At 36.3% G+C, this 19,778-nt stretch overlaps 1 protein-coding gene and 1 long non-coding RNA gene across 3 annotated transcripts in view; one reads left to right on the plus strand and one right to left on the minus strand.

Moving 5' to 3' along the window:
* The window catches only part of brinp3a.1 (bone morphogenetic protein/retinoic acid inducible neural-specific 3a, tandem duplicate 1), a 64,825-nt gene extending 61,086 nt beyond the window's left edge, over positions 1 to 3,739 (plus strand). The window contains exon 8 of the mRNA XM_008406675.3: positions 1,842 to 3,739. Within this exon, the coding sequence (XP_008404897.2) occupies positions 1,842 to 2,958 (1,117 nt within the window). The 3' untranslated portion in view covers positions 2,959 to 3,739. The remainder of the gene's footprint in view (positions 1 to 1,841) is intronic.
* The window catches only part of LOC103463372 (uncharacterized), an 84,329-nt gene that overhangs the window by 28,234 nt on the left and 36,317 nt on the right, over positions 1 to 19,778 (minus strand). The gene's annotated exons all lie outside the window — the stretch shown is intronic.

Here is a 19,778-nt window from a genome sequence, read left to right on the forward strand (position 1 = left end):
GACCTCCATATGGCTGTAGAATAGCCTGTGCCGTCTTTGGCATTTCAGGGTATTAAAACTGCATGAGGACAGTGATAGAAATTTTAAGTGGTTTGACTTTTTTTTAGTTTACAGTTTAACTGGAATTAGGCTGATGGTTCCGCTGAACTAAAGCATCTGATTACATTGAAGACTATGTGATAAGATGAAGAAAGAGTGTAATTCTTATGCAATTTCTATGAAATCCGCTTTGATATTTTTACATAATCACTTTAATTGGGGTTTTTAATGCATTTCATCCAATCCCTTATCTATATAAGGGTAATTCTCTTGATTCTACACAACCCTATCTTTTCTTTTTAATAGTAATTTTAATACTTGAATTTTTAAAACCATCTCATTTAAATTCCTGCATATATTCTAAAAACACATTCATGGCTCGGTGCTATTATTTTAGTACTGAGGCATCAGGGGCCTTTTCATACGAGGACAAAGCAGGAAAAAAGTATCGTAGGCACAAAAGCTATATGCACCGCTGTTTGTGTGGAGGTGTCAGAACAGTCATAATGAAGCTCTGCAGAAGAACTGGTGTGCTTTTTTTTGTCAAATGAATGTTGCTTCTAATGGAACAAGCTATGGTGCATCTTCAGGGGAAAATCTTTTTTTCCCCCACAGGTGTAAACTGAACCTGAGGCAGAAAAAGTTTGTGTGTGACATTGATCCGAGTGAAATAAACTAATAGACATAGAGCAGATTTCAGAATGAAAACACATATTCTCTTTGGCCCATATTGCATGAAGTGTCTCCATGACTTTGCATGTCCTGCTGATCCAATGCAGTAGTCAGACAGCTTCCTCACTGTTGTTGTACACAGTTTACACTCTGAAGCTTGGATATGTGCAACGTGAGTTTCTGAAATGCGAGGTATTTTTACATTCAGTTCTTAGTGACCTATTACAAACTCTTTCTTAAAAAACAACGCACACATGTGTGCTTAATAAAAAGCATATATAATACCGACTTAAACATTTTGTACAGGATACTTTAAATCTGACAAGACTTATCCAGATGTAGATTTTAATTTACTGAATATGATTGTTGTTTATGCAACTTTTACTAATTCTTACTTCTAATTACTTGTATTATAATTCTTACTAAAAAACACAAAATTACAATTTAATCCTCTATCTTGCGTCAAATAAAAAAAATATATATATTTGGACTAGACCTATGCCAGTAAGATATAACCTACACAGGAACTGCAAGGGATCAAAGGAGATTTCTTGAACATTAGTCTTGCTTTGCTGGTATAATATGCATTACAGAGGCAGAACAGAAGAAATATGAAGATCCTCAGTCATAAAAGTCGCCTCCCCCTCTATTACATTGTTAGATCAAGAAATGATGTTAGAACTTGCATGGGTTTTGATCTCAAGATTGAAGCATGACTTATGTCATCACTTTGCTGGCTTCAGTGATGATCCATATTTTATATTATGATGGGCACCATAAATCAGACTTAATTAGATGGATTTATGCATACACTCAGAAGTGAAGGATATGTCCTTAAAAATAGGTTCATGTTTTACAGGATGGAAGATCTTTTTATAAGGCCAACATGGTTCCTTAATAGATCAGACATATATCTCATTACTGTGATCTCTAAGTGTAAAACTGGCCCCACGTAGTTTGTATTCTAAATTATATGATTTGACTTAATATGTGCTGTCCACTACAGGCAAAACACAAGTATGTATCCAAAACAAGAAAGTGGGTTATGTTGGTGCTTGAATTTGGTTTCTGTTGAAAAATAATAAGCTCTGTTACCTGTGTATTCACCTACTGCTCTGGTTCTGTTGCAGGCCATTTGGGTATTGGCTCAACTACATCCTGTCCATCATGTACTGCAGTGAAAACAACCACCTGGGTTCCTACATGGAGGAGACCCGGAGCTGCTCCTGCCCGTATGAGCATCCCCCCTGCCAGAGTGTGATCCCATGCACAGTAGGGGAGGGCTCCTCATGCGCATCCTGCTCCTATGAAAATCGCTCCCGCTGTGCCACATGCAATCAGGGCTACATGCTGAGCCAGGGCGTGTGCCGCAACGAAGTGCCAGACTCCACTGACCATTACATCGGCTTTGAGACTGACCTGCAGGACATGGAGTTGCGCTACCTGCTGCAGAAAAGAGACAACAGAATCAGCATCCATGGGATCTTTGTCAGCAATGATGTCAGGCTGAATAACTGGTTTGACCCATCATGGAGAAAGAGGATGTTGCTGACTCTAAAAAGTAATAAATACAAATCAAACCATGTCCACATGCTCCTGGGCATGTCTCTGCAGATTTGCCTTACCAAGAACAGCACACTTGACCCCATGCTCTCTGTCTACATCAATCCATTTGGGGGGAGTCACTCAGAGAGTTGGATCATGCCCATTGACCAGAACAACTACCCAGACTGGGAGAGGACTAAATTAGAACTTCCCTATGACTGTTTCAACTGGACTTTGACTTTAGGCAATAAATGGAAAACATTTTTTGAGACTGTCCACTTCTACCTAAGGAGCCGCATCAGAGGGCCTTCAGGCAATGGAAATGGAAGTGTATATTTTGAACCACTGGAATACCTGGAACCGGGCCAAAATCTGGGCTACATGAAGATCAACAGCATCCAGGTCTATGGCTACAGCATGCACTTTGACCCAGAAGCGATCCAGGACTTAATTTTACAGCTGGACTACCCATATACTCAGGGATCGCAGGACTCAGCCCTACTGCAGCTGCTGGAGATTCGGGATCGGGTCAACAGGCTTTCCCCACCTGGAGCTCAGCCTCTGGATCTATTTTCTTGTCTGTTGCGGCACCGGCTCAAATTGTCCACAACAGATGTTACCAGGATCCAGGCAGCACTGCAGACTTTCAGTGCCAAGCAGCCAAACTCCATTGAATATGAAACAACCAAATTATGTAGCTAGTAAGTTGGCCGGTGGCCAGACGCACAGATGGAGCAGTTATCACACAGGCCTATCAATTGAGAGGAGCAATTCTAAAGCAGTGCAATGGACATTTTGGTGGACTTTGTAATTGACATGAATCTCAACTCCACGACTGAGATTCGCATATCAACTTTTCCTATAAATTTGTATAACATCTTAGAATTGAATAGGTTTTCACCATACATGCCTCATTACACTTTATGAAAAGGTTTCGCCATTTATGTTATGAATTCAAAGCTTCGTTGTCATATTTTACCAATGTGCTAAAATTTGTAGATTGTAGAAACCTGATTCACTTGCACACATAAAACAGAAACATTATGTTGTGAAAGAATAATCCAACCAGTCTTATCATTTCGCAAAAAATAATCTCAATACCAGCGTGGTTTCATTTGGCATTAATTTGTTATTTATTTTGGTATTTCCCTCATCACATGTATTTCAAACGAAAATAGTAGTTTTCATTTTATTATGCGTCGATGGGGCATGTCGTCTTACTTGTTTCTTTTTTTTTTACTTTCCAAACAAGGATCGTCACGTTTTTTCTAGTCTACAACACATTTTTGTAAGAAAATGCTAAATAGATGCTGTATAATGCAGATTTCTTGAAAGATACAATAAAACAGGTTCACAATGTGTTACATGTGCTTTTATTTTTATAATGCTGTTGTTTGTGAAGCAAATGATACAACATTGTCTATAAAATGTACAGTAAAATTTGTTAATACACTAAATAAAATACATTTTTATGTGTGGTCTATATCCTTTCTGCGTGTTTTAAAAACTGGCTTTTGCTCCATATTGCTAAAGAGAGTGGAGATAAGAAGCATGTAAATAGAATCAGGCCAAGTCTTTACAAAAACAATACATTTGACTTTGACTTCACTTTGCCATATACAGACATTTCAAATATGCAACTCGCACAGTATTGAATGTCCTAACTTGAGGTTTTCAAATAGTGTTTTTTAGAGGTCGGAAAGATTATAGAACAATTGATTTTTAGTCTTAAAAACAAAAAAAAGTCAATTGTTTGTTGTAAAGTCATTCAACAAACACCTTTACTGAGGAGCTGGAGGCGGTGACTGGGGAGAGGGAAATGTACGCATGTCTGCTGAAACTGTTACCCCTGTAACCTGGTTCCAGATAAGCAGGTGACAAGTAAGAGTACAAATGATTTTTAATATGTAGAATAAAATGTAAAAGTTAGAACTCATTAAATCCCTAAAACCCACACAAAAGAAAAATATATTTTCACTCAAATATAAACATATTTGAATGGCATATAACATGTTTCACTCAAGTATGAATGAAACATATTCACTCATAACACTTGAGTGAATGCCAACACTTTTTTTATTGTAGCCCTGAACAAGATCATGTCAGATTTCTGAATGTATTTGACCACTGTTTCTGGCAGAATTACTAAAGCCAATTTAAATGTTCTATAATAATAAACTTGTTTACCCAATTTTTTTTTTTAAACAAAGCTTTAAATCTAAATCTCTAAAAACCTAAAGCATAATGTGACTGTATGTACGTTTTTCATCAGCAATACAAAGTCCCAAACGAAGTATATTTTTAAGAAAAGATTCATAAATTCACTCTGTACATTTATGAAAAAATTTTAATGCCTATCTCTCTTTATATCAACTCTTCAAGTACATCACACAAAAATAAAAACGAGTAAATGCGAAACAGAAAAATAAAATAACAAGAAAGAGTTAATAAAAACAGCAATAGAAAATGGGAAATGGCAGAAGGGATTACACTTAGAGACTGTACAACTCCTTATAATTGTTAAATGAAAAATTTAATGAATGTATTTCAGATAGCTTATATTCTAGGTGAAGAAGAAAAGTATAATAAATTGGACAATAGCAAACTGCAGCTAATACATAATACCAGACATTGAAGCAGCAAATTTGGTGCTCTGCTTTAACAAAACATTGCTGGGTTTTAGATCTCTGAGCTTCAGATTTTTGTTGATGGATGGCTGCTTGGGGGCAGCGGGGAAGACACAAGAATCAAAGCCTTTTATCTCAGGTGTGTCTCACAGTGCTTTGTACTGTGTTGTAATTTGTAGAGGTTTATGTCATATTCCAAGCCATGAAATAAAAGCATTTCTTTTTGTCTCCAGGTGCTTTGTGCTACACGTATTATGCTCTTCACAAAACCATTTGCAGGGACCTCTCTGATGTTTAAACATTTCATAGTAGAAAAGCAGTCAATGTAAAAAAGATGGTTCAGAAACTGAGTTTGCCCAGAGAATTACAGATTATAGGCTCAGAAGGCAGTGATGCTTCACTCTAAAAGTTTTCTGAAAAATATTAATGTCTTCTTTATGTTAAAATAGTGGAGGGATCATAATACAATTGCATAAAGACTACAAGAAGCTTTAAAACAATGTTTTAGCAAGTGTCATAACTAACATTACTGCAACCTCAAAAGCCATTTGAGATCAGCTACTGTGTTATGATCTACAAAATGCAGTTGTAGTGAAGTATTGTAAGTTTTAGTCCTCTAATGGAATCTTCAGTCTTTTCAGGAAAACAAACTAATTTGGCAGTGAAATCAGATTGTTTCTTTTCCATCCTCATATCTGAGTTAATCCCCTGTAACATAGTAACACTGCAATTACACTGCAGCACCAGGGGGTTTCCCCCTTTCAACATGTAATGGAATACAACATATGCTCCACCATGCTTGTAATGTTTAGTATTGTGCTATTGTTTATTGTTCTATGCTGATTTAGTGAAAATTAGTCAAGCATTATAGCAATAAAAAGTAACATCTGGACGGGATGTTTTGCTCTATTCGAAAGACTAAGCAAAGCAACTTCCTGTTTGTCAAAAGAAAGAAATTAGCATTTTGATCTACATTATAGACGTAAATGAAAACAGGGAAATAAGCATGAAGTGATTTTTTTTTCTAGTTTAGCTCACTAACCACCATACCATCTTAACCCCAAATTACTAATAACCGTAGCAGATTATGGTTTTAAATTGTTTCATTAGTCTAAGAATCTTGCTTCTTTCCAAAGATAATAAAGCAATGTAGAAGCTGTATTAGTTTAAAAATATATCTTTCATTAAATTATAATTCAAGAATTGTTTACATGCTTCAGAATATCTGAGGATAAATCTTGGAAGTAGAGTACACAAAATCATTCTTATAGTTGAACACAAGTTTGGTGTATGTTTCCACTGGAGTTTTGACCCTTTATTTTTGGTAATAGGTTCCAAATTTGGGACTGGAGGGGCTCCCCGCCATCACCCTAAATGATATTTAATGTAATCGAAGAACATAGACATGGCAAAGTTGTCTTTGCCATGTCTATATGCTTTTCTACTTTTCTACAATAATACAATATAAAATAAGAAACACAGAAAACGTGCTTACCTTGAAATGCATCAAGATTCTGAACAGTTTTAGAGTAGACGTTTATCTCCACCAGTTAGGCTTGCCTTTCCTATCCATTGTTCTGTTGTTTTATTCTAACTTAGCTAAAGATGGAGAACAAATAGTCTGACTCTTTTGAATATGTACTTCATAGGTCAGCACACAAGCTGCAATCAAATAAAATACTCAAAGTGACCTCTGAAGTTGCAGCTCTTACTTCAGCAGAAGGAAAGCATTTTTCATAATGCTGAAAATGTGGCACTAAAACATAATGTTAGAGGATAAAAGGGAAAGAGCACCGTCTGCGCGGAATATAGTGGGTGAAGGTGACAATATAATTATTATCTCAATGCCAGATTCGCAGTGAAAAGAATCCCCCTGAAAGTTGCAGTAGGCGGTGAGACATGATATCCCAGCCTGGCAGAGGCTGCTTGTGACTTTTAGAGAAACCCAAATGAAAAAGTGCAAGTTGTTCAGTTTACATTAACATTTTACATCAACTTTCAGAGACATCAAGGAGATTTTGGGGTCATTAACATTCATGTGACATACCTACACTGAACTTCAGATGAATGTTTTGAGAACAAATGTTTAGTGGTATAAATTATTTTCATGCACAGTATGCTTCCTTGCCAGAGGGCGTAAGTGAATCTAATTTAGCAGCAATAAAACTAAATTAATGGACTACAAGCATCGGAGCACGTAAAGATCTAATTCCATCTGAAAGTAGCTTTAACCGAACGAATATGTAATTGCAAAAGAGGCCTATAAAAATAGTGATTTGGTCGGCCAAATGCAAATGTGTCCTTACGTCTGCTCTGCTAACTTGTTCAGTCATGACACAGAAAACATATGGGGAGGAACACTTTTCGTCAAATGATCAGATTTTATACAGTAGTCAAGAGAATACCCACGTAGAGAGATGAAAACTTCCAAAGGTTGTAACTTATAAATGAGTTTTAGCCTGTTTAATCAATGTAAAAAATCTGATGGATTTTGTAAATTTAGATCAATATTATAGGTAAGAATTTTATCTCTTATATAGATCATAAAGGGTCATGTGAGATCTTTGGCAAAAATAAGCTGGACGACTTCAAAGACTATGACTCAGAGTGTCAGGACTGCAGTATTATGTATGTCACTGAGGATCCAATATCTTCCCGACTCCATCGTCTCTCTGCTGGTCTTTCTGACCATACAAGCAGACAAAGATTTGCAAAAGCAAAGTGGGTAGACTAGCAGTGCTTGTGAACAACAAAGGGTGTTTTGGCAACCTCTTACATACCACCATCAGCAGTTGTCGACACCACATGTATTGTAATCATTTCAGTTTTTGCTAAGGCCTGAAATACTGACCACTACAGAAGATCCTTCCTACCACAGTCATCAGCATCTACAACCACTTTGAACAAACTCGTGTAATATGAGTTACAGAAACATTTTATTTTCCTTTAGGATTAATTAAGTAATTTTGAATTTAATTAAATTTAAATCAGCAATGAACCTAAGCTCAAGACATAGTGTTTACATACTTATCACAATAGATTGTAGACTCCTTTCTGACATCACAATGTTTTGTGTGAAAGGAGAGTCAAGTCTTATTAACTTATAGCATTCTTGCCTCTAATGTATGCTTTAATTTTGACATCCATAACAGAAAAAAAAAACACTTTCTTACTGCATCCAACCTCAGCAGTGATACCTTGTCTTGAGGAGCCTTGCCTATGCAGCTCTACAATTTTCTCATGTTTAAAGACAAAGTATTTCAACCTTTGTCATCAAAAGGTCATGGTCATGTCCATGTCTGACAGATGATGACTTTTTTAAGGCTAATGATTGTTAAATAGCTCATAAACATTTAACAGTTTAAGAATGGAGTTAACATTTAATTTACTTTTTGCTTACTCTAAAGTTTTTGTTTCCCATTTGGAAGTGGCACAAAGCTTCCTTTTCTTGTTTAACATTGTGGTGCACCACCAGGTTATAGAAGCACTGATCATGGCAGCACATTAGCAGACCTTATGCACCAGAGCAAAACAAGCCCAGATCTACCAGGCAAGATCCCAGGTGCACATTGTGCTAAGACGTTTCAGGAACAATGATTGAGAATAGTATATGTGTTGTAAAGCTTCTCCAAGGTTTTTCTTTTTTTTTAAGCATCACTTTGGTGTCTGCGTGAAGCACAGACTTGTTTTGTAGCACTTGTGACCCTTATTGACAGTAATCAGAAAGGAATTGGGTAGAAAGAGAGTGGTGTAAGGCATGCTGCAAAGCTCTTAAGGCTAGGGATCAATGCCAGAACAGCTGCGTCGAGAACTTTACCCTGTGGATATGAGGTGGCCATTCGACTGCTACGCCAAGCAACACGCCCAGAGTCCATTTCCAATTTTGACAAGCATATATGTATATTTGAGTGAGTCTGTTCACATATATCATCAATGATTTCACATTTTTATGGGCTCTAGCTATGCATTAAAAACCTCCATATGCATTATTGATTTTGAAATGCCATGCAGGAACTGATCTCCCAATGAAACAGTCAAATGTTGTTCAGTCCCTTTTACAGGATGCCTCAATAGTTCACCTGTCAGCTTTCTATGGGGGAATTTTCTTCCATTCTATAAACTAGTGACTGCTGGATTTTTAAGAAGAATGTCATGTTTAACTGAGAGGCAAGAACAGCTGTGGCATGATGTGTTATAATGGGTGTGTATGCACTGATCATTAGTGCAGTTTGCTTAGAGATTACATAATACCACAACACATTCCAACTAAGTCTTGAGCTAAAGATCTAGGGATGTTATGAGCTTTCAAAAAGAAAAAAAAAATGGGTCATATAAGAAAGGTCATTTTACTGATTGCTTAATTTTGAAAAAGTCTCTATTTTTTGCCAGCTTCATTTGATTTCCTAATGTTTTCTCTTTTTTAAATATTTTGAAGTAAATCTGAACACAGACATTGTGGGATTTAAACGTTTTTTTAAGTTGCTTGCAAATCCTTTCTAATCCAAAGCTTGTCGCTTTCTTTTTCTGCCTTCTTATTCAGTGCCAGCATTGTGGTGGTGAAATTCTAGGCCTCCAGAGACTCAGTGCCAACCCAAAACACACCCACTTTTGACTAAACCAAATCGCTTTACTGTTTATGAAAATACCGCTTGTGATATGTTCACAGTTTCTGCCTTTGAATTCAGACACATTACACAACCAGTCATTCTATGCTTCCTTAAAAAATGAGAGGAAAACAACAAATGCTGCTGTTGTAAACTTTCTTTGGATTTAACAAAATTGATAGCAGATGTCTTGAAAGGCATATTTCACACCAACAATTAAAAAGACTTGGAACCTTCAATGTGAAAACAGTTATTTTTGTTGCGAGGCTAAAAAAAATGTCAGCTGCAGCAAAACACTCTTAAGCCATAAAGTCCTTAAGTCTCTTTTTGAACGCTTACTTTCTTTAAAAAACAAGAGAACAGCGTGTGAGGTTGGAAAGAACAAAATTACGGTCACAAAATTATGCTAACCTATTTTTTTATTTGAAAATGAAACATGTCATTTTTTTGTTTCTGCTTCCTTATCTACATCTTTTTGAACAGTACAGTTTGCCCTTTTGCCCAGCCCAGTTAAGCATGCCAGGAAAAGAAAAAAAAGATGAACTTTTTGTCCATTTTTATTCCAATTGCTTACGATAGCATGAGTGCAGTGGTTTCCTCTGGGGCCTAGAAATGCTCATTTGAAAAATCGCCCAGACGTGCATGGAGGTTGCCAACCTCAATTTTTGATGCAGTAGCTCATTTCATGTGTCTTCCTCACGAGTCACAGCCTGGCCCCACCAGAGGCCTGGTTACAGCAGACTGCCAATTATAAGGGCCTCCTGCTACACCTGCCTGCTGCTGCCCTGTGGATGATTCTGCAGCCCTACTCTGGGCCAAGCGGCCATCTAAGGTGATGTCCTGTTGAAGTTCAACTTTGAGCTGATGGAAATGCTGAAAGGGATTTCAGGGTTTTTTAATTTTCCTAGATATGCAAGTAAAAAAAAATGTTTTTGAGAATTAACAAGTAATATTTAAAATTAAATTTAAATTTGAAATTAATTTAATTCTGTTTGTATGCTTGGAAAGCACCATTAGGCTTTTGTAAATATAAAATAATATATCCAATTAAAAATTAACTTTTTTTGGAATGTCATTTGGCACCAGCGGCCAAATTTACAGTTGAATGCATTGTCACCATGTAAATAGCAATAAAAACCATTGCATATTATGGTTAAATAATTATTTAATTGAAGTGGTGGTTTTGGTTTATGTATCTCTTTTCTTTAACCGTTGTTACTAAGGTTTTGACATATTTGTTCTATCCTTTGTTTCTTACTTTAATCTTGTGTTCTGTTTCTTGTATATTTGCATATATTTTTCTTTCAATACTGTCAGGATTTTTCTATTTGACTCTTAGTTCAGCTCATTCTGTTAGTTTCCTCCCTCAGTTTCTCTGCTTTCTCCTTGCCACAGCTGTACCAAATTATCTCTAATTAGTTCACCTGGTTCTTCTATGACTTTCTACCTGTGGGACTCTCCAGAACCGAGCCGACGGATCAAGCTCCAGAAAAAGGAATTTAGGAAAGGACCCTGTCATTTTCTCTGCTCCTGGACGAAATGTAGCTGGCGGCAGCTTTCAGTGGATTTGAGTTTGTGTTGGATGCTCTTGGAGTTGGTTCCAGCGGCTGCATTGAGGATTGTGCTTTCATTATCATCCCAATCCCCAAGAAATGTGCCATCATAGATTTAAATGACTACAAGTCTGTCATCCTGACATCTGTGGCCATAAAATCACAATATGTTTATGGATACTTCTGCTTGGACTTACAAATCTTTAATAGGACGACTGGTGCAGCTGGTGGTTACCGATACCTTTCTTTACACTCAAGTATCACAAAATCTATCTTCCAAGCAGCTGGAATAAAAGTACATGTGTGTTTAACCAAAATGTGCTTTACATTACTTACAAACGATGTCGTTGCTCTCCAACTGACAATCCAGATTTACCCTCAGTGGTAGGACTAGGGCAGAGTCGGCTTGTAGTGACTGTTGTTCGCACCCTCTGAATTACAGCATGGATTCTAATCTATTTTCTTTAAAAATGTCTTGTTTCTTTACTCCAAAGACTAAATCACTTACTCTTTTGGATTCCTCTTTTGGATGATATTAACTTGCTTTATTTGGAAAAAATACAAATAAAAAATAGGTGTCTATGTGAGGGCACTCGTTTGTCCTCTTAAAAAGAAACATAGCTAACTTTATGTAGATAATTCTTAATCAGTCCTTCACCACTGTAAAACATATCGTCTATTGTAATCAGATCATCAATAACCTATGTTAGAGCTAGGTCCTTGGGAACCCAGCAACACTGGAGAAGTTGTGTTTATTTCAAGCGTAGCTGTTCCAGATCGCACAGTTCTTATAGTTTCAAAAGCTTATAAATTGTGCAAACCTATGATTTTGCAGCAACATAAAAATTGTATAAACAACCGATATATTCTCAAAACATATCGAAGAGTGCATAATTTCTTGCACTTTAGGATGAAGCTTGAAATATTTATGGATTAATATCCCTGTAAATCTACTCTATGGATTTTTCTGTCTATATTATAAAAACATTTTACATGCAGTAAATACTAGCAGCCTAAAGAATGCTGTTAAAAATTTTCTTAGACTGCTCATGACTTCTGCAGAGTCTGTCAACATCTCCAAACAATATGAATTCATGCTGTTTGTCATCTAACCCTGGACCTTTCCTCGAGGGTGTTTTGCCATTTATGACAGGATTTCTTCTCTCCATCTGAAGCTCCATTTCTCTTGCACTTTCTATTTCTTTAATATATGTCCTGACTTGCGGGCACTTTCTCATTATTCCTATCTTGATATCTGCCACTGTTAATGAGTGGAGGGACTGGAGGTGCAGGTTTTGAGCATTTGGATTAATGTGGGTGCTGCACCAGGGAAGTTTGGGAATAATGCACGCTCTCACAGTTCATTACAGTGGATATATGACATTTTAAGGCTGTGAGACGCCAGGCTAATGATGTTCCCTGGTAAACACTGGAGACTGCCAGCCACTGCACCTGAGAACGTCCCTCTAATAGCAGCGATGTCAGTATGGTGACAGGTCCACTTCCTCTTCAATGACTGTACCTGTGCTATTTTTTTTCTTTTTGGTACAGCATCTTGCATTAAAATTCACTTTGCCTCACAAGATTTGCAGTCAGTTGCTTTAAAATGTTACCATTTAGTTATCAGCATGATAGGGAGTCACCATTGGACACTATGTTCCAAGTTAGAGGACAGATATTTACTTTATGTGTAAGTTATTTTGACCTGTGTGCAAATGTTGAAGCCATTAGATCTATCAAGAATGATTAATTACATCGACTTTTATGAATTTGTTCATTTAAACCGATGAAACAAATCATCTAACAATGCTATTTTAGTTTCTCCTAAATTAAACAACGTAGTAAGTGAATGAAATGAGGCTGCTATGTTTTACAATGTAGTGGTCAAGTGTGGTCGGACTGTAAACAGTTGCACTATGTCATCTTGCAGTGTGACATTGTAAAACATACATGGGGCTAAGCAGCTGCTTAGTTTGCTTTGCATTGGGCCGGCCCTGTATGCATTTACAATATTTTAGTAATATTTGTAGCATAGAAACAAGATAAAAAGAAAAATGTAACAACCGGTATCGGAAGAAACTGGTTTTCGGGGACTTTGGTAGAACCAAAAATCCTCTTCTGAGCCATTAAATATAACAATTTCAGCAATGCACTAACGACAAGCAACACACAACTATAAATCCTCTCTCCCATCTGCTGCCATGAGATGCATCAGAAATAGAGAGCTATGCAAATGCGCTCTGTGTCCTTGAACATCCACCTATTTCTTGTGTTTCATTTATGTGCCAATTAAATAACTATAATTTTAAATTAAACTGAATAACATGCAGAGCATTGTAACCAAGAAAAGTTATAAAAACACATCGAAAGCACAGGTCTCACAAACTGAAACTCAAGTCTCGTCATTCATGGTAAAAAGCTGATCAAAAGAATCAGATCATTTGTGAACTTCACATCACTACTTCCATCACTGTCCATTAAATTTCCTTATAAAATATAAACAGTGGGACAACTGTTAATAAATTACTTCATCAAACAGTAATTTGTTGTTTAAAGTTCAGAATTGCATCAGAAAATGTCTTCAGTTAAGAAGCCAGCATTACTGTCTACTTTGAATTCTTACTTTATACAGTTTCAATCAAGCTTTGGCCACACTGTACTTCTCACAAGAACCCCCTGCTGGCTCAGTAACCTTGTAATTTTAGAGATAATCAGGAAGGCTACTTTTTACGCAATAACTGAATTACTCAAGCTAAAAGGTAATCATTTACAACAATATTTGAAATGGTGAAAGTCACAACTCTAACAAACGAACCTTGTCGTTTCATAATAAAAAAAGCATCTTACAAAGGCAGACTTTTTCAAAACAGTCAAACACCTTCCTGTTTTCATTCAGAGTAAATGAAACATGAGTAAATATTCTCAATTATCATGCCAAACTTGTTAGAAAACAACAATGATAGTCTTATTTAACAATGGAGGACCTAAAGGTTTTTGATAGACTAGGTTTTTGAATCTACTTTCTAATTAGCTCATTATTGTGGTATAACATGCAAAACTATCTGTATTATGGCATTTTATTCTAATGTTTTTATTCACATCTATAAAACATTTAGAAAATATGTTTTTTATATAAACCATGTTCACAGCACAACTATGCTGCGGCTATAGAAGAGACATAATATTAATATTAAAGCTGGAAGAATCTGCTGTCTCAGGGTGAAAAATACAAACAGACAGACATGATGGGAGCATGGCCAGAGAAACAGACACGTGCAGTCTTCATGACAGAGTCCTACCAGGGAGCCAAGCATGTGCAGTCGTCATGGGACAAAAGTCGACCAATCAGCAATGTGCCAACACTCATACAGAAAATCTGTGAAAAATATTGTTCTTTGAAAGCATGTGAGTGTTCAACACAGTCACGCTAACAGCAAGGATGGGTGAACGGCTCCTTTGATGAATCTAAGGAGCCGTTCCTTACTCCTAACTGAGTAAGGATATCAGTCATCTTGTTCACAAACCAACTACTGGGATTTAAATTAGGCAATTTTGGTGGCCACACCACAAACCTTAAACAAACATGACTATTTGAGATGTTTCCTTAAAAACACATTCAAAGGTTTACAGCCATTTAACTGAAATATTGAAAGGCAACCTATCAGAGGGTTAAGGAGCCATGTCAGCTGGGGTTTTCCATGCTTGTTTGATACCTAGTAATATGTAAACTTCTCAAGAAAGTAATGAAAAATATTTGCAAATATTCTCTCTCAGTATGACAATCAGCAAACATAAATAATGTTTGGTAACCCTAACTAACCAGAAACAGAAAAGTAAGATTTAATGTTGACACTGTGGGAAAAAAAAAAAATTCTCTTTTCATACAGTGGATTAAGTATCCTGTTTCAGTGTTAATCTTCAGATTAAAGCAATTAGAAAGACTAGACAATGCCTGTGCACCAAAAGTGTGATGCATGCACATTCTGAAGCATAACACCGAATTTGTCTAATGAGCTAAAAGTGACAGTTCTTGATGGTACTCTTTTTTAATGTGGTACCATTTCGCTGTTTTCAGAATTCAGTGTTTGCTTTTTTTGTTTAGGGATTTGATGGGGAAGAAAGTCAGTAATTACTCCCTGTGACAAAAAAAACAAACAAAAACAGCCCAACTGAGTCAGATTTGAGATTCAAATTTAGTTTCAGTTCTTCCAAGTTGATTTAAGACAATATTCCTTACATTGTGCTACAATGCTAAACAAAAAAAAAAAAATATATATATATATATATATATATATATATATTATCATCAATGATACAGTCATTACAACTTGGGTATATTAAAATTGTGATAAAAGATAATGATCAAAAGTTTTTACTTTTTGTTTTAAAAATGAACACAAATTTATTAATCTTTGGTCAGGACACATTTTACATCAATAACAAAGGTCCTGTTTATCAGCAATAAAGGAAAAAGCTTTTTTGAGGTCACTTATGGGTTTAAACATCGCTGTTCAGTTGAAGAGGTGCTCTGCGGTCAAGGCAATTTGCAGCATTTTCTTTCAATTTGCTACCTTTTATTCATGAAACGGTACTTTCATTTTGTGCAATGAGCTATAAAGATAAGGCCCACAAAGGAGAGGTTTGAGAAAATGACCATGTGGCAAGAGTTATATAGGGTTCCAATAAAGGGGAAAAGGCAAGTGGATGAAACAAAAGAAGCTACAACCCAGTGAATAGCCGTTGCTTTAATATGAAGAAGATATATAATTTTTACCTGCATCTTTTTTAATATAAGCAGCACATCCTTTATTGTTAAACTAACTTCAGTAAAAGTGCTCTTTAATATCTTTTAACATTGCCTTTAATCAAAGCCACATGTACTGAAAACCAACACAATATTAAGCTTTTTAACCCCAGTATTGTAAAAAGAACAAATGATCTGTATTCATTTTATTTATTTGACTGCAGATCAACTGATTCATGGGATTATTAGAGGCAACAGAGGCTAATGCAAACTCAATAATCTGTGGGTGCCAGATCTTACACGCAGCAACTGGGAACTGGGAGAAACCGAAATCAAAAGTAAAACAATTTTATTAATGAACTATTTGAAAACAAGCAGACAATTGGGGGCAACTTGGCATTAAGGAAATATAATAACATTTACTTCAAAAGCTTTTTCTCTCTTTTAATTTTTTCCTCTTATGGCTGACAAAAAGAAAAAGTTTCAAATGTCCTTCAATCTGGGTCATGCACACTGAACAACACTTAAATATACTGTACAGCCAAGCAAACATACATTTTTCTTTTTCAAAATTATTACCGAGAATCAATGGGTTGCACTAGCACATTAAAATGGGCACATTCACGAGTGACGATAACATTTCTGAGAACTTGAAGTGATTGCAGTTCTTCCTGGCATCATTAAACTGCTCTATTTGGAAGTGAACACGCTGTAGAGAGAAAGTCTTGGGGCAAACTTGAGCTGCTACATGCAAAAGAGACCTGACATTTCTCCTCAAAGTTAAATCCTTGATGTGTTTGAGTTTGTGCAGGTGAGATTTGGTCTGTTATGCGCAAGCCTGCACCATGTATGCAGTGACTGTCCAAGTTGGTTTCCAGGTAGACATAAAAAGTGAGTTGATGCTTGGTGATGAAATACTATATTTCAAAAATTGTATTTTATAAATAAAAAGCAATTAATGAACTTGAGTGAGCACATGCTGGGACTGTGAATTTAGATTTATAAATTCAGGTGTTGAACTATAAACATGACTAGTCAGCATATTAATGCATGACTAATGCATGACTAGTCAGCATTAGCTAAATTGATACTTAGTAATTACTAATTAGAAAGATTATAATCTTTCTAATCTATCTTAACTGTGCCAACTCTATTGAATGTATCGATTTAATTACCTCTACCTTGCCAACAGAGGTCAACTTGTTCTGACAGAATCTAATATTGCTAAAACAATTAAAAAATATATCAATAGTGACTTTGTGTACATTTGCTAAATGCATTAAAATAGCTGACTTAAAATGGAGCAATCAGGTTGTTTAGATATAATTTTCTCATTTTTTTCTCATTCTATTTTTAAAAGGCACTTACATTCTTTGTTTTTGATTTCTTGCCTTTCTCTAATACGTAAGAGTTTTGACAGGGTTCTGTTCAAATTTGTCACCAGAACAATGCCTTCTGTCCTGCACCTCCAGTTGAACAATTGCAGAAATGTTCCGGGAGAAAAATATTTAGACCGAGAATAAGCGATAATAATAAGTACCGTAGCTTGTGTGCGTGTGTGTGTTACTGCATGGCAAACGGTCAAGACATCCATGGCAAAGACCACATTACAAGATTCCTCTTCCCAAAAATATATGCCCCGTTTGTCTGTTCCGGATGCTGCATACTTCTCTTTAAATTCATAATGTAGTATCTCATGTACACCACTTCTGTGCAAAATGATGTTATTTTTGTGGCTAAGTCAAGAGATCTACTTGAGATTTTGATTAAGAAATCATCATTTGAAACATGGAAGGTCTTTAATTTTTTTTCTACTATGAAATGGAAATAGTGTTACTTTTCCATCTTCTCTTTTTGTTTCGTCCATGTATGCAATGCATTCTGTAAGGAAACTTAAGTTTGAGAGTCATCTTCCACCTCCTGTAGTACAGTCATGTGAACATCCCGTAAAAGCCCTTAAAAAAAATCTTTCTAGCTTTTGATCCATGGCGAGGGATGCCAAAGAACACCTTGTGTGATTCTGCTATGACAAAACAGCAACGTTTGGTCAAGACTGAGTAATAAGACCGAATCTTAGATATCAAACAGATATCAAACACAAATCTTGTGGAACTATAACGCACTGAGAGAATGGGGAAGTTTGCGTGTTGCGGCGGAAAATTGAAGCAGGTCAAAATGCATCAACACAACGAAGCTAATACGACATAAAAACAATGCCATACTTGACGGAGTTTGGCTACATCGAGGCTCACTGCAGTAAAAAAGACATATGGAGGATCAGATAGCAGATAAAGCAGCGCACAGCTACAAACACTTACCCGGATTAGCATGACGGTCAGAAAGCTAAACAAATAACCCGCAAAATTATTTTAGTCTTCGAGCTGCAATGTGGTTCTGTTCTCGCTGTTGAACCGCTGCTACACGCTACAGGTAGTAATATTTCACAGACGGAGCGCCGCTTCTGCTCCACCTGGTAGTGACTCTCACACCGAACCTCTGCTTAAAGCTGCAGCATCTAACTTAAAAAAATACATTTTACATACGTATTAAAACTTTCGCTGTCCTAACATGAGACAGATAATCTCTAAAAAAATAATCAATCTCCTCCCTGCTCTGCATAATTACTCCGCTCAGTCAGAAACAGCCACTCAGAACTAGCAGTAATCAGCTAGCCGCCATGCTATCAGGAAGTTTTCATTCAGTAATTCTGGATTGTTTATTGTAATGGAACCTGTATTTGCCTTTGAATGTTAAGCTTTATACTTGCATTTTTTTGGCAATGTTGAGATGGCTAAAATGTTGAGAGGCTAAATAACAAAATTATTTAGCCTCTTCAGAGGCTTCATATGTTATCAGTCTGTTAAAGATAGTATTACCGATAGCAGTACAATTTGCAGAATGCCTGTTTTGTTTAGTTTTCTTCTTGGAAAAAATTTAAAACATGTTTTTGTCTAAATTAAGGTGAATTCATGGTTCCTTTTTCCACATAATGTAACCGGTAGTGTTTATGATGAAAAAAAAAAAAATTATAATTATGTGATTGGTATCAGTGATCGGTGATCGGCCCTCAGGGTTGATCGGTATCGGTATCAGCAGGAAAAAACCTGATCGGCACATCTCTAATATATATATATATATATATATATATATATATATATATATTATATATATACATACATATATAAATATATTAATTGAATGTTTTAATTTTAAAATCCCATTGGTACGGCCCACGAATTTATAAATTGTATTTCTGTATACTATATGCTTTCCACAACAGTTTAGTCAGCCTTGTTGTGTAATAAATGCTTTACAGATATATGGGTTTCGGCATAATGCCATCTCTGGCACACATGTTACTTCCCAAGCAGTTCACATGGCAGTAGCTTGCTGACTGGTAAAAGATTTTTAGCATCTACAATATACAGCAAACATGAAACTGAGTTTCCTCACAAATAATCTGCTCAAGCCCTTCTTGCACACAGCATCTTTGTCAGGGCTTCAGTCCAGCCTGTTCTTAAGGTGAACTAACCAGCTGCAACAATCAACCACCTCCACTTCCTGTCAAATTAATGTTGATGGCTGTGAGAAAGGATAGCAACATGGCACAGAAACATGAAAGAAGATCCACTACATCTGTGAAATTGGCTATTATTGTTTGTGCCTGTTGTTTTTCATTCATACATTGTACTACACAGCAGAACTTGAAATGTTCAGTCTACACGCTCATAACATGTGTAACACAAAAGGTCAACAGCACCGCAGCAAAAAAAAAAACAAAAAAAAGAGAAAGAAGCAGCATCTTACACATTACCAACAGAAATGTATTTGTGAAAGGCAACAAAACAAAAGGAAAGCATTTATTCAGAGGAGGTGCAATTTGAAGCGTACTGTATGCCAAACAGCAGGGACTCAGGTGGCCAAACAGGCCAATCTACGCTCACCACATGAGAACAGAGATTACTTCACACACAGATGAAAACGGACTGTGCTG

This window comes from Poecilia reticulata, chromosome 4, assembly GCF_904066995.2.
Source record: "Poecilia reticulata chromosome 4, P_reticulata-male-v2, whole genome shotgun sequence".
In the NCBI taxonomy this organism is placed as follows: Eukaryota; Metazoa; Chordata; class Actinopteri; order Cyprinodontiformes; family Poeciliidae; genus Poecilia; species Poecilia reticulata.